The sequence below is a fragment of the Haemaphysalis longicornis genome, unplaced genomic scaffold, assembly GCF_048455015.1.
Source record: "Haemaphysalis longicornis isolate Haplotype H1 unplaced genomic scaffold, Haemaphysalis longicornis Haplotype H1 scaffold_2, whole genome shotgun sequence".
Lineage (NCBI taxonomy): Eukaryota > Metazoa > Arthropoda > Arachnida > Ixodida > Ixodidae > Haemaphysalis > Haemaphysalis longicornis.
Window position 1 is genome coordinate 190,960,625 of NW_027526295.1, and position 16,478 is coordinate 190,977,102.

At 48.5% G+C, this 16,478-nt stretch overlaps 1 protein-coding gene across 1 annotated transcript in view; it reads right to left on the minus strand.

Moving 5' to 3' along the window:
* LOC144168452 (uncharacterized) overlaps nt 1-15,985 on the minus strand; it is a 28,515-nt gene extending 12,530 nt beyond the window's left edge. The window contains exons 1-4 of the mRNA XM_077697434.1: nt 15,799-15,985; nt 11,246-11,389; nt 6,009-6,411; nt 5,025-5,295 (exon numbers count right to left, since the gene is read on the minus strand). Coding sequence (XP_077553560.1) covers nt 5,025-5,295; nt 6,009-6,411; nt 11,246-11,389; nt 15,799-15,985 — 1,005 coding nt within the window. The remainder of the gene's footprint in view (nt 1-5,024; nt 5,296-6,008; nt 6,412-11,245; nt 11,390-15,798) is intronic.
* Between the last annotated feature and the right edge of the window lie 493 nt (nt 15,986-16,478).

The window sequence follows — 16,478 nt, forward strand, 5'->3', positions numbered from 1 at the left end:
AGGGGCATTGGATTGGATTCGATTGGCTTGGCTTGGCTTGGATTGGCTTGGCTTGGATTGGATTAGATTGGATTTGGATTGGATTGGATTAAAGTGGATTGTGTTGGATTGTGTTGCGTCATAGCCTCGGCACGTTGCGTCATAGCCGCGGCAGACGCGCTGGGGCCGGCACATGTGCTGTTTCCTCTCCTTCGGGCGCGCTGCCCATATAACCGGTGTGCCGTTCTCCGGCGAAGCAACATCCACGCTTGGCTCAAACACCTAGAGTCCACGCCGCTTTACAAGTACGCCAACGTCGTCATCGACTGGGACCGGCTTACGCAGTCCCCTTAACGTTATGCGCGCTATAAAACGCGGTCCCTACCGCTCCGCCTATGCGTCGCATCTACACAGGGGTTCCCGCGAGGGGAGGTGGGAGTTTTTTCTTCTGAACCCTGGAATGGGGAATGATATTAAGCCAGAGAAAACCGCCTTCCTTCGCATGACCAAAAAACGTAATCCTCAACAATTTTCATACTCTCTCGCAGAAAATCCGTTCAACCAAGCACAAGAAAATAAACATTTGGGCATATCTTTAACGAAAAATCTAAGCTGGATTTCGCACATTAATATTGTTTGTCCCTCGGTCTTTTGTACATTATGTTTACTTCGGCATAAGCTTCGAGGCACTCCACCTAATGTTAAATTACATGCTCAACGTTAATTAGGCATAAACTGGAGTATGCTCGCGCTGTTGGGGACCCTCACACAACAAAATATTGCCTTGTTAGAAAAGATTCAGAGAGGAGCTGTTCGTTTTGCTTATTCTGAATTTCGTCGCACAGATTGTTTCCGAGCTGGTGGGTAAAAACGAAATCCAAACACTGCAATCCAGGAGACAGTTTGTCCGCCTTAAATCGATGTATTTATTTTATCACCGGAAACTTGCTTTAGACTGCGGTCCCTTCTCGAAATCCCTTGTTACTCGCCGTACTCGTCATTCCCATTCTCTGTGATTGGCCCCAATGTTCGCTTCTACCAATCTGTACAAGTTTTCTTTTTTTTCTCCGCGAAATAATGATTCGAATAATACACCCGAAAATCTTTAAAACTTCCTTGGTTTCTTACAAGCAAATATTTAGTTGTGCCTCTTTAGTTATGCCTGGCGAACAGTGTTTTATACTTCATTTCGTTGTTCCTGCCTTTGCTGTTTGTATTATTGTATCATGGATATTGTTACCACTTCATGCCCCTTTTGCTTGGGTCTCCATAGCCTGCCGTATGTTCTTAAACAAACAAACAAACAAACAAACAAACAAACAAACAAACAAACAAACAAACAAACAAACAAACAAACAAACAAACAAACAAACAAACAAACAAACAAATAAATAAATAAATAAATAAATAAATAAATAAATAAATAAGAAACATCACAAGGCAATCCCTTAAGATTCCTACCACCCACCTTCTGTGCAAACCAGACAGGTGGATAGGGATGTCGGACTGCTTGGAGTTAGTTTTGCAATGGGTGTCGATATATATAGGCTGATAGTGATGACGATGATGGTTCATCTCAACAATCACGCTTCGTTTTGAATAAGTAGCACCAAGCAGAGCACATTACATTTCTATCTCGAAGCTCGCCCAAGCGTTAGGATGAAAAGACACAGGACCTTGGCATCCCTCTGCAAATTGTCCCCTGCCAGGGCAGGCTTGGGTGAGAAGTACAACTCAGCCAAACTTGACCAATTCTTTCAGGGCACAAGTCTGAAAAGATACGTTAAGGATCCATCTTGGAAGGCACCCTATTATCACTCAAAAATAGCCATTAAAATTCCAAAAAATAGAGAACAAGACCAGTAACCCGTTCACAAGCCATACACAACGCCCGGACTTTCGTTCTCACTGGACACCGAGACCATAGACTTTAGCAAACACAATGCATCAGGACATCCACCGCTGCTGGGCCACGAACACAGACAGCGCATGCACCTCAGATTGAAGACGCTTCTTCTGTCAAGGGAACACACAACAAACAGCGTACAAACACTGCGGTAAATGCGCCACCGCTACTCCGCTCACCGACACCACTCCCATATCCCGCAGATCGGCCTGGCTGATTTTGGCTCCTTTAGGAGAACCACAAGCGCAACACACAAAAAATGCAGACTGGAATGAATCCGTGGATGGATACAAGCTGCACTAAGATAGACTACAAATTATAAGTTCGTCTCGAAGAAAAAATGAAGGAAGCTCACACTAACGCTTAAGACTTGAAGGCAGCGAATCTGTATGCAACCTTCACGACCATCACGAACGTTTAAGTCCCCGATTGCAGTCGATTTGCTCCTTCGCTGCTGCAAGGATCTTTACTCCGTCATTGTTGCTATAAGTATGAGCTTCTTTCATTTTTTTTTTTGTAAGTGATAACCATTCAACATCCCCTTGGAGGGACGCACGCTATCACGTGTCTTTCTCATTCCGTGAGCAAGTGTCACCAGGATTACGGCGAAGGCTGGAGATTTATTTTTTGGCCTATCTTGGCCAACCTCGCTAAGTGGGTGTGCTTGGCTTGACAAACGTGCGCCGGGGACGCTGGGCGGTCGCCGCGAGACACGCACACACGAGCGCTCGGAATTTTCTTGGTTTTTTTTTTATCTGCCGGGTGGTCGCCGCAATCTTGGCCAATCTCCCTCAGTGGTTATGCTTGGCTTGACAAACGTGCGCAAGGGACGCGTGGCGCTCGTCGTGAGGCACGCACACACGAGCGCTGGGCATTTTCTTGATTATTTTAACTGTCGGGTGATCGCCACGAGGCCAGCGGCGCTCACGTGCGCGCGCTCGCCAATTTCGTGGTATTTTTAACTTCGGACACGCCAAATTACGATTCTCTGAACACCTTCGCTGTTAAAAAACGAAACCATAGAAGGAATGGGAAGTTTAACCGATGGTATCTGCATTTTGCCTGAACCGTGAACTGGAAGGGAGGGTTGGCCTCCGTCAGATGCTCCAACACCTTTGCCTTCCTTTCCGAAGTTTTGTATTTCCGCAAATTCACCTAAAACTGGAAATAAACCTGATGATGATGATGATGATGATGATGATCATGAATGTAGCTGTGGTGATGATGATTATCGGGATTCTGAAATGAGGAATCTGACCACATGCACTTTTTTCTTGCAGACCTTTCTCCCTCCCTCCCTCCCTCCCTCCCTCACCTCCCCCCCTCTCCCTCTCTCTCTCTCTCTCTATCGCGCGCGCGTACAAGTGCGCCATCTCACCAGCCCTGATAAGTTAAGCGCACGTGGCCGAAATATCAGCCGCTCGCTGCCTCATTTTTCATTATAACTTCCCGGAATCTCGCTAGTTCGACCTTTTTTTATGTTGGCAGCATTATCAAGCTGCTTATCAAAGCCATACGATATCAACAGAGCATCTGATTTTTTTTTTTTTTTTGCCAAATGGGCTGAAAGATTTTGATCGAGGTACTCCCTACCTGAAAATTATGGTTTTCAAATTGACGCTAGATGTGGGTTATGATGCTTGCTGTAGTAGAAGGATGCGGACCAGTTTAGCAGCACAACGCTGCAGCCACTACGCCACCGCGTAGGGCAAAACATGGGAATCACAATTGATTTCATGATGCACGTACCTGCGAACCAATTTCTTCTCCATCCAGGCATGTAGCTGATTCTAAAATAAATGAATACAGACCCCCTGTGTAAAAAAGTTACAGCTGAATTTACCAATTGTAATTGTCTTTAATTGCGATCTTCTTTTACCTAGTAATAAGTACTCGCGGATTTACGGTGCGATTGCTTGGGAGAATCACTGGCTACTACTTATAACTGTTCAATATGGTAAGGGAAGAATTTAAAGGGGCCATGAAGACAAAATACAAGTTGGTTATATTCAAGAAATTTCGGGTGTAATAGTGCCCCTAGTGCTTTTCTCCTGCAAACGATGCTTTATTCACTGAGAAATTACAAAATTTCATAAAAAAATTTTAATCCTCCCGCTAAATAGTGTGTTTAGTGGAATCAGCGATGGTGTTTCCAGGGCAGGTACTGAAACACGCGTTGGTATGTTGACTAAGGCTGCAGCGACGGCGAAATGTATTCTGTTGCCTTGTTTCCACCCTAATGGCGCTACGATACCACTCAGTGCCGCACCCGCCGCGGTGGCTCAGCGGCTAAGGCTTTACGCTGCTGAGCACAGATGTCGCGGGTTTGATTCCCGGCCGCGGTGGCCGCTTGTCTGGTGAAGGCGAAAAGCAAAAACGCCCGTTTGTACGAGATTTCGGCGCACATTAAAGATCCCCAGGTGGTCAAAATTAATCCGGAGCCCTCCACTACCACACGCTTCATGTCCGGCGATGAGTCGGTGCGTTAAGCCCTTTGTTTGTGAATGGATTTGTACCTGCCTCATTTTTGTAACACTTGACAGCAATCGTTTCGTGAAGCATTATGTATGTTCGACCAACAAGGTCACGTAATGCAATGTCCCTTATGGCAGCCGACCAGTGTCGTGTCGGACAAGCCCAACGCGCCGGGCGGCATTGCAGCTATGCCCGGCATAGTGCCCGCAGTACACAGTGGCGCTTCTATGCTTACGCGTTCGGTCGTAACTTAATTGTTTACCCCACTGCTATTACTGCCATTTAAAAATGCGCACTAAATTTAAGCGCAGAAAGCTTGTTCTGTAAGCTTTTAATCCCTGGACAATTGAAGTTGAATTTTCCAATCAGCCAATCACCACCAACTGCCCGTAATGCGTCACCAGTTCAGTGCGGAAAAGTACCTAGGATATCGCAGGCCTGTTCTCTGTTTTCCTCATTATACAGCTTATTCGAGTGATGTCTCGAATGAACCAAACTTGGATTTTACTTCAGGGCCCCTTTAACTGTGGCTGCAATGTCGTATTCGAGTGCACTGGAGATAGGAGGGCAGAAAACCAGCCGACCGTGCCTTTGAAAGCGGGGTCGGTACGGACAAAGATCACTCGGCATTAAAAGCGTACGCACCGCGTCCAATGCAACGCACCTTCAAATCCAGCACGATGCCTGTCGTTACCCTCGCCACCAGGTCTCCAGCAGAGAATACCGAGGCGAGAAAAGCTGCCTCATTCTCGGTTAGACCATTGTCCTTGCCGAGGTCAGCGATGGTCAGCAAGAAGGTCGCTATCACGAGTAGGGAGACAGCCCTCGAAGCGGCCACAAGAAAAAACATAGGCGACGCCAGGGAGCGCAAGCGTACGGCCAACTTGCTCCACGTCGAACCTGCCTCAGGCGGACAATTCACGCCTGGAACCGGCCTGCGCAGATGGAGCAGGCCAAAAGATAAGCTCTTCGCCGACACCCGCCCATCTACGCCTAAACCAATGATTCCTTGTGGCTTATTCTGGCTATCGAAAATGGGTTGAATCATTTTTGTGAGGCTTCGGCAAGCACACGAACTACGGTGAAAGGTGATGGCTGTATTTATACACACGCAATGAAGCAGAGCCACGTTTCGTGATCTTCATCACACATTACCAGCGCCGTCAGAGGTGGGCTTCGAACATTTTGAAGAATAACTATTCCCGGCCGTGTTTGAACCTTATTAATGAACAGAATATAGCATATCTCTACGTCATATTTATGTCGTCGTTATGGGAATGCATTTTGGCTCCTCGGCGTTATAAGCACACGAACCACAGGCAGCGGTTATAACACCTGTGGAAACCGTCCAGCCACTTCGGAGGTCGTACGCTGTGCTAGACTGGACTTTGTGACCAATACTTGCACAGGATCATTGTTCACATTCCGAACTGGGGTTTCTTTTGCGGTAAAGAACAATGCCCACCACAGCGTAAACAAGAGATTTTGTAGGAAAGCAACCTCGGCCGTTCATTGGCTGTGTACTGAAATGGCAGCGGCTCAATCCCAAATGGTAAAGTTCACGCTCGGGGTGGTACCCAACCTCTATTCCGGTAGTCAGCAAAACTTCTCAAAGCCATCCTCAGAGGCGCAGTGGACGGCAGCTCACCTTGCAGAAGCAACTGGCTCGACGCGGTTCTCAGGAAGCGACTGCGCGAACGGCGCCGCTGACGTCTCTGGACGGCTTGAGGGAGGCTGCGGCTTAACGCCGGGCGTCTGGTCCGCAACGTTACCGTCCGACGGGCCGTGTTCAACACCGCCACCTTCACTATGCGGTGCCACCCGGTTGACGAAGATGCATCCCAGCAGCATGTTCAGCTCCAAAGCTCCGATGAAGAAGAGCGCCGTGGGAAAGTGGAAGGCATTGCGAATTGCCTGGAAGACGAGCGGTGACACGGCGCCCGTCACGGAGGTCGTCACGAACAGCACGCTCAGGGCAGCGCCCCTGTACCGCACGAAGTGGCGCGCAACCACCGCGAAGGGAACCACCTCTTCGCAGGCAACGCCCAACCCTGCGTTTACGTGAGAGCGGCAACAGGTCATAATGGGCCTTACCGCGAGCATCACGGCTGAAACAGGACGGTATAGGACAGCATGACAGCAGGAGCTAGTTCAGGAGTTCGGAGTGGCTGTAATTTGTCTTAACATCAACATATTACCGTTAAGGTCGCACTACCCCAAATCGATGTCACCTCAGTTCAGTGAGTTACGTTTACCGAGAAATCTTAGATCGAGTTTTTTTTTTTTTTAATTGATGATTCCGAATTTTGTTTCATGTCAGTTACGGCAGTCAACACATTGATAAAACTTTTTTAAACCCTGCGCTTTTTTTTTGCCATACAAAATGCGCCGCCCGCAAAGGCTTGGTTTCCGCCCTGTTGTGGCCTCGATCTTAGCTGACTTCTGCCCTCAAACACTGCTAAGGAGACAAAAATAACTTAAACATGAGGATTTTAAAGACGATAGTCTTTCTTGGGCTACTTAAACCCAGAAATTTTGTTCTGTCTGTATGTCTGTCTGTCTGTCTGTCTGTCTGTCCGTCTGTCTGTCTGTGACTCGATTCAGCCACCAGGCCAAAGTAAAACAATGCCTGCGCAATAGTCTTATATAGTCACAGCTAAATGTGCCCGTTTAAGTCCGGTGTAATGTTCATACTTGTCAATATTGTTGAAGAACAGCAGGACATTACGCATATTTAAGACAACAAATTAATACAGAAGTGATATTTGCAGTGTTCCTTTATAAAAAATCAAAGACGCTTGACTTTTGCGAAATTAAATACTTCATCAACTACAGAAAAAGAATTCACTCCGCCGTCGCCTGCTGTCGCCCGCGCAAGTATAGCTTCTGGCGCTATTTTAAGGAATCAACCGGCAACAGTTACGCAAGGTTCCACTAGATAGGTTCCACGTTCTGCTTGGAACGCACGTGGAGTAGGGAAACGCGGTTCTATAAACGTTGAAGTAGGGCGCCTTTATTCACACGCGTCTTCGCCGTACGGCAGCGTTGGCATCGAGACACCCGGTTTGGAGCAGTGGAACGCGGGAAATTTAAAATGCTTTAAGCGAACCTTTGGCGTCTTTACCTTGGGAGGAGCGCGGCGCTAGAGGAACAACATGGGAGGTGAGTGCGAAAGCGAAGGGAGGCATTTACTTGGCAAAAGTCGATAAAGACTATCGTCTTTTGACGACATTTGCAACGAAAGGAGCAGATACGCGGCCAATTTTTTCTTTGAAAATGCCTTCGAAGGTTCAACTTCCCTAGCGTTGACGGAGGATGCGAACACGAAAAACCAGATGAGGAGCGGCAGTGACGCAGCGCATTGCACAGAGACGCGTCTCGAAGACGAGAGTACAGCCAATTACGAGTCCGTAGCAACTCATTACCACGTGAATGACTGCCCAGGTTGCGCGCTCAGGACCAACGGCGTGTTATAGGATGGAAAAGTTTGGTCCAAAAAAATACTTTTTTTTTTTCAATAATGATGATACAAATTTTATCGTAAACTTCAAAGGAAGAACCGATATATAAAAGTAAACATATGAAGCAGTGGCGCTTCCCCAGCCACTTTCCGGCGACGTCTGTATGACGTCACAAACTTGTTCGTGTGGTCGGCGGCCACTGACCTAAGTTACCATCACGAAACGTGACAGAGCGATTGTAGTGGAGCGTATAGTTCCGTTTGATTGCGTCACTTAAACACTAACGTACAATTAACGCAACGTTAACCCCGCATTTAAAGGTGTACTGACAGGAAATTTTCGTGTTAAGTTTTTTTCGCCGCGATGGGTGCCTGCCCACTAATCATAAAATGGCTCATTAGACCGAAAATAGCAGCGTAACTAATTACTTACAGCCTCGTTTATTTGTGTCAGTTTCGGTTTCGACTAAACGAACACCGAGGCAGCCGCCTTGAGAGGTGAGCGCTCATGACGTCACCGTTCTCGCCGCACCATGCCGGTGTGGACGCGCGCGTGCTCGCTCGCGCGCCCAGACCGGCCGTGGTCTCCGCCATCTCCCCGCGCCGGGCAGCATGACGTCTTTAACAAAACCATGGCGTGATGCCCACGCAGGGGTTCGCGTACCAAGCACAGCGAGCGTGTTGGCCACGTGACGGGAGCACTCATGTTGGCAGAGGAGTTAGATGGCCATCACGCTGACGGCGATTGCGAAAGGGTATCTGTTCTGAGCTTTGTCGTGTACGCAAAGGTTGAAATAGATTTAAAACATGTAATACAGAGCGGGAACTGTTGCTACTTGCTGGGAGATATCTCCATATACAAAGGAAGCCTTTTAAATAGCTATCCCAGCTTCGAAATTTCGTGTCAGTACTCCTGTGACGCTGGCCTATATTACCTCACGCCTGCCCGTATTACATCACTTGAGTGCGTAATTTATAAGGTGCTCAATATTTGGTGCGTTTTTCTCGGATAAAAAAAGTCCTTCCTCGTTGCAATAACGCTGAGCGAGTTACGTAAGTCTAGTTCATTGAAACTGAGCCAAGGTGTATTCGGCTTCATGGGCCCTTTATTGCCACTTTTTTTCTTAAAATTTCGGTGTAACTCTTCATGTTCAACTGGAGGACATAGCGAGTGTTTAATACATGCAAGATATTTAACGAAGAACGACTAGCTACACGCACGCCCACGGTTCCGGCTAAACGTAAACTATAACGATCTCTCCGTATGATCCGTATGTCATGCGATACAGCCCATCGAGCACTCACAAGCTTCGTAATGTCGGCTGCTTTTTACCCGCGCAGCGACTCTTAGTGTGCCCATATTCCCTTTTCTGCGAGCGACAAATTATTGTGCGCCATCCTCCACAAACATCTTAAAGGTTTTGTGCCACCAAATTTTAAATTTGTAAAAAGCCTGCGCCTTTCTCTGTATGCAAGGACCATCAACACGAAGTGCTGGGTACAGCAAGCACTTAATATATATTTTAATTCGCTTCTAAAAAGTACCTAAAAGCTCTTCTGGAGATCGGGACCCATCGCTAGCGCCACTAGCCATGACGTCAGTGAATTGCCACCATAACAAAGTTTGGACGTCATACCACGTTAGCGACTCGAGCGGCGTCAACGTGAACTCCAGTTACCACAGTTTGTTTGGTCACTTGGTCGTATCAGACACACTAGGCCGACACGACGGCGACGACTACGCGACGCCGACGAGTCGCCAAACCATCGGTGAACTGCCGAATTGCCAGACCGCGTTGTCACACTACGCCGACGGCGACACAAACACGTCGGCCGATGGAAAGTCGCCGTAGTGTGACTGACTCGCCGACCGAAGACGTCAACAAAACCGGTCGCCTGACTGGTCGCCCGACGCGTCGTCGGGAATCGACCGAGAAGCGAAAACTGCGCCCCGACAACATTCGTTCCGCAATGAACGCGGCTCTATTTTGTTAGTTTCTGGAGTGTAATAAACACGGTAAGGTCCATGAAGCCCATACAACTCAACACTAGCGCTAGTGCGATCCGTATTTTGGCGTTCGACGCTTCGGCCGTGCTCTTCGGCGACGCCGTTACCCCGGAATGCATGTGCGATTGGCTCGCCTGTAGAAAATATAAGGTCAGTTTCGTGCAGAAGAAGAGTTACGTAGGTAATAAGAGATCAGTATCGGCAAAGGTTTTTAACGTAAAACGTAAAACCAAAGTACAGCAAGCACTATCCCTACAGTGCAAAATCGTAGTCGCAGCCTGGTACACTTAATTTTGCGAGCGCTTTCGCGAAGGAGCAGAGTTGATGGCGATAAGCTATTGCGGGGGCTTCGCGGAACCTTCCTGCGCAAGGGCTATTTAAGAAATTTGAGTTTACAAGCCAGGAATTCTGTAAACTAGCTAGTAAACACCGACGACTCCAAGGATGGGCCTCAATCTAGTACACCGGCTATTTTGCGGGTTTAAACCATTTGTGCGGTGGCGCAGTGGTCTCGGGCGTCGCGTCGCGCCCGCACAGTCAACGTCGGCGGTTCAATTCGCGGCGGGGGCCAGGTTTTTTTTTTTTTTTTTAGTGGTTTTTTTAGGGGGAATGGTTTGCATATCCAATTGCATTTCCATGGTTTGCATATCCACGGTTTTCATTTGCCTGCATCCGAGGATGCTGACAAAGAGTGTGTCGTAGCTGTCGCGGCTTGACATGACGAGTCGGCGTGTTTACTTCCGTGGTGAAGCACGTGTGTGCGGGAGCAGACGCCGCAGTGAAGTCGCAGCGTACCGCAGCACCGCATGGTAGACACACGTGGCAGAGCGTCCTCGCAACACTGTGACGTCACTGCTTGAATCGGCGCCCAGAAACCGAAACCAAATCCTGTTCACATGAATCGTGCGATAATAAATTTTTTACTCAGAATATGTGCATGTGAGAGCATGTATCATGCTTTCTTTGCAAGAAAGAATGCACAAGCAACAAATTTGGTGGCACAACACTTTTAACGTAATAGGCAGGAATAAATAAATCACTGCTTAGATAAGTTACAGTGCGGGCAATTTACCCGTGCGACAAACTTCGCGGAGAGCTATTGACCTTCAAGCGACGGACACATGCGCAATACGGTTTCCGACGCGGCGCGGCAAAATAGCTAGCAGGTCCGAAGCGCGCTGGAGCGGCCAATCCAGAGTCTTCCGACAGCCAAACCGGTTGTCGGAGCGGGAGACGTGTGCGCAGGCGCGTCCTTCCCCGCCGTCCTCACGATCACATATTGCGGAGAAAACGGAATAACGATGTTCATAGCTAGCCGATTATCTACGCAGTTTCGGGTGAGCTGTAGGGATTCGGGCATCGCGGAGGTGCACATGCGAGCTGATAAGCTGCATCGCAGGCTTCCTGACAAACTCACCGGTGAGAACGCCGTAGAGGAAGATAATGACGCCGACGCTCTTAGTCAAGCCGCAGGCCATGACGGGTAGCGAGCACAGTAGGGCCCCCATTATGAGTAGCACCCTTTCTGAAAGAAATAGGCCTAGCGCGCCATACAGGGGCCCTGCGGAGAGCGATGCAGATTACCGACGTTTTCATGCAAATGGGCTGGAACTCAAAGTCAACCTCTTTAAGAAATGGCTCTTGGTTTGAATCACAGCTCTTCACATCATTACACGCGATTTTTTTTTTCTCTGGATATGTTTATGTGGAATTTCTGCGAATGACAAATTGCGGCGTAGAATGGGAGCAGTAAAGTTGCCAAGTGACGACACCCGCCGTACCATTTGTATAAAATGCGGGCTATACACTGTGATATTTGGGAATGGGAAACTGAATGCTAACATAATGCATAAGATCACAGTGCCGTCAGAGTTTTCTATTGGGAATCGTAGGACGGGGCCACCCGCAGTGACCGTATGGCCGAGGCGTTGCGCCGTTGGACAACAGGTTCATTTCAAATCCAGTACTCAGCTGTAAATTTGAATTTCAAGAAAACTTAATCGCCGGCTGAGCTCGTCTTTGGCCTTTCTTTATTCTACGGTGGCAATGACAGAGAGCACACCTTAAATTTTAGGCATATTCCGAAAGCTGCAAAGAATCATTACAATAAAACCTGCTCACCTTCAACAGATTATCGCGTCTCGTTTGCGAATATAAACTTGAAAAATTTTCTAGAAACTTTGGTAAGCTGAAAAACGAGTGATGGGTACACACTGGTAACGCCCCGCAAGACCACTTTCTGCTCTAAGATTTGCGAAACCCCAAATGGTGAAAATAATGGAGAAAATATGGCTGTATGGCTACACACAGTGAAAAAGAACGGAAACATTCGTTATTTCTTGTAAAGAAGCTCTGCAAAAATATTCTTAGAGTTTTTGGCAACCCAAATGCTTCTACAAAGTGGTCAATTAGCGTCTCCAGTCATCAATTTGCCTAGGTATCCACGAAATGCCTCAACCCAATATTGTAGTTTTAATGCACATCAGATAACTCAAACTGGCCTAAAAAGGGTTTTTTTCTCTTTCCCGGCGTTCTGAAAAGTATGGATATTGTTTGTGTGCTTCAGGGACTCCGTGGCTAGGCTTTCTTTCAGCTGCAGGATCACACGCTTCAGATGCTCCCTTTAAAGGGACACTAAAGTGGGAAAACAGGTTGGCCTGTATCGATGGATCACGGTGCCGGGAGTTTAAATACACCATTCCCGCCACTAGCAGTGGTTTGATAAGACAGAAAGGGGCAGAAACGTTAAAAAATGGAACGATGCCCCGTACGTTTTTAGGTACCATGGTTTGTGTCGTCACAACAGCGGTGAACGGAGACAGCTCATTAGAGAAGCATGTATAAATGTCTTCCTGAAATAAACAGTTCCGCACTGATTGAGCGTGTGAAATAAACGTAAATCATAGCTTTCCGTGTGCTCATCGAATCTAAAAACGCAGACTACAGCTTTATACACTTCGAGGGAGGCTGCTTCCCTCAGTATTCCGTTATCCCGCTTTCAGTTTCGTTTTCGAAAACAATATTGGTGCGCAACTAGCGAAGTCAATAACCTACAACGGCGAGTGCCCGAGCTTCTGCAAGCAATTTACTTGGCAGGGAGCAGCTGAAGTCTCTTCATTAGGAACGGCGAAGCTATAGTCTTTATAGTGATTCGAGGCACGAAAGAAAAAAGTGCAACATTTATCGGTACCGCTGCAAGGTTGGTTAAAGAAGCAAAAAATGCGTGCATGTGCGCAAGCTTCAATTGTAGTTTTTATAATTGCGCTGTTGTGCAGCTAGCATTGCTAATTTGTGACATTCACGGGAAATAAAATAGCCAACGGCAATTTTACTTGATTAATGGTGTAAAATGTTCAATGTCATGCACATTTTTGTGACACACACACACACACACACACACACACACACACACACACACACACACACACACACACACACACACACACACACACACACACACACACACACACACACACACACGCGCGCGCGCACACAATTTTGTTCTACCAATCATCTCCATTTACACTATTATAACTATTACAGGTGGAACTGCCGCGATATCTGCATTTTTCTGGAAATGCAAGGCGTTACATGATCTTGGCTCTAGGAGGACTCGCCAAAGAATGCTACGCATAAAAAAAGCCAAGCGCCGCGCACTACGCTACACCAGTGCAGACACCTTACCCATGCTGTCCGTCGCCATTTACAGCCCCCCCCCCCCCCCCTTCAGCGAGATAAGGCCGACGCAATCGAGTGAATTGATAGAAGAAAGAGGCCGCAGACGCGGCCGCGGACACGCCAGCGCCATCTCTCGCCCCCGCCGCGGATCCTCCCGCGGAGAGGTGCGAGGAGGTGGCGCCGCTCGTCGGCACCCCAGCAAAGAAAGAACTGAAACTAAAGCGTGGCAAACTGTTCGCATGGCGACGCAGTGCAACATCCCCTCGCGAGGGGCACGATCAAATGGAGAGCATTTCCGGGGGCGCACGACGTTAAGTAGTTTGCGTTACTTTAATGTTGTTGCACTTGTGGCAACTGCTGACGAGAGAGCGCTCGTCAGCAGTAATTTGAACGCGTCAACGATATAAGGCGCGTTCGTAGCGCCCCATTTTGTGTCGGCTTTGTGGCGCAGTGGGTAGAGCACCATGTACATTGCGTTCCGCCCGCAGGGTCGAGGGATCGAAACCAGGCGCCGGATAGTATTTTCTTTTATATAGTGTAGGGGGAGGGGTGCGGACAACGACGGTGCGGACTACGACGGGACAACGCGGGTGACATCGTGAGTTACTGAAATGCTCTGTATTTAAAACTGAACTTGCCTGTAATGCCTGTTTGATGGAGAATCATTCCTTGCATAGTCGCGTCTCTTTTGCAGTCATCTATTTCTTCCAGCTACGCCAGCTTATAAAATTACGTACCTTTTCTACGTGTTTGAAGTGGCCAAGCTACACACAAGCGGCCACTGCTAATTGAAGCTTTCATTGATTTTGGTGCTATTTTAATAAAGTTTCAGTATTGACCAAGTCACAATGTATCTGATGAAGTCTCCGTTGTCGGAACGTTACATCTTGCCGTGACTTCAGGAGTGTGTTTAGTTGTCAACTTCGCTATTGTAGGTACACTATTCTAGCTAGGTTGTTGAAGCCTTAGAATTGCGTTGAAGGCCCTGTATATAGTAGCTTTGAAGTGGCCTCCATACGTTCCGTTCTGAACAAGGCCTCCACGCCTCCGAGCTGAAAAGGCCTAAGCATGTTAGTCGATTTTAAATTCGCCTTTTGAGCGGACAGATAGGCAGAAACAACGGACAGAACGATTGGCGCCCCACCATACGAATTTGTCCCTTAAATGCGGTGTCCGTTCCAATGGACTTTGAATTGGAACTAAGGCCAATGCCCGAGTCCTCATGTACTCGCAAATGAATAGCAATAATCAGAGGCCAGTGACGAGAGTGCCTGTCACGGTTTTGACGGTCTGTGCCGATAATGGGTCGCCACCTCTGCCGATCACCAGTGACTAGGTTGTGTCACCTTTAAGAGTAGCCACGGTTCCCAGTCCTTCCACTTCCCAGTCGCTACAACGACATACTGCACCACTACCGTCAGAGCCGCCGCCGTTACCCACACTGTCATCCCTCCCTCAACACTTGCGACGCCCGAATATGGCGCAGACTCCAGACGGAAACATATTTCAACACCCCTATTCTTCACCATATATCCCCCACTACATACCCTTACCACTGCCCTACCTTCCATACTCCCAATACGACTTACCATCTTGTATGGGCATGCGCCGACCACCCAAACCCCCTCCCTTCCCCAACCCCGGAGCAGTGGGAGTGCGGGCTGACCAGCTCTCAGCTCGGGACTCAGGAACACCTGATCTCCCGGGCTAGAGCAGCAGCAGTCGCTCGCGGCTTTCTGAACTGAGAAGAGGCTACCCATTCTGTTTTTTTTCTTTTTGTCGGCTCAAATAAAAACGTTTTTCCACCACCACTGCTACAAAATAACAAACCAGGCGTCTGCCACAGTAGGAGTGTCAATCATCCTCCTTTCCATCTTCTGGAATCGCCAGTTGCTTTACACAGTGAAAGTTACGTGGTCTGCAGGATCGCGCTCGAATTCTCTCGATGCCGGAAAGCGGTGGGGTAGTTATTTTGTTATTTGCCTTTCCGCCGAGCTTGCTAGAGAGATCGCGAGCCGGCTCTTCGCCATGCACGAGCGCTCAGCTTCCATTTTGTATGTTCGCTTAGTTACGCGGGATGCAAAATGTTAGCGGCAGTTGAGTCATCATTCCCCTCGAAAGTTTTATACTGCCCCCCTGCTCAGAAAGAAAATGCGCAATAAATCAAGAGACTGAACAAAAAAAAAAAAGATGCTGCACGCGTGAGTTTCTGACAGTGCGTGAATATGGGAACTTGGCTTTTCCTCGCAAGCATCCTATTGCAACATATGTATTACACCAGCACGTGCATACCTCCGAGCTGCGACATGATGACGGCGACTGTGAGGGGCAATGAGGCAGTCGTCCTATCGGTCTGAAACATATCAAGGAAGCCCAGTAACAGCACGGACTCGGCCCTCATAAGCCCCATGGCGAAAAAGACGTAGAGGGCTGCTGACACCACCACAGGCATGCAGGCCCAAGAGTCCGGTTGGGCCATGGCGCTGGCGCCGCTGATGGCCGGGACGGGCGGAGCTCCTCCTGCGCAACGAACCGGGCGGTGAGCTTTTTGCAGCCAAAGCGATGCGAAACAGCAGAGGGTCGATAAGAGCTGTCACTACTTCCTCCTTCGCGGCGCAGTTAGTGAAGTGGGACCCCACCCACTCGGCGCATTCTGATTGGTGCGATGCCGCATTGGAAGTAATCGTGTAGTTTTCAATCCGATGATAAAAAAGCCGCAAACGCAGAGTACATGGCGCGCGTGTGAAAAGAATGCGCGCTGAGTGAAGGCACCCGCCAAACGGATGAGCCTTCACAGGACCGGTGAAACGGTTCTACAAACATTTTTTCTGGGCTCCTGATACCCTTACCAGAAGCGGGCAGTCCTGGCATCAGGTGGCTACAAAGACATGCATCCAAGGTGAGTGCTCCATATCAGTGGTTCTAAGATAGCGGTCCGCGGGGCCGGCCGCGGGGATTCCGCGAGGCCATTT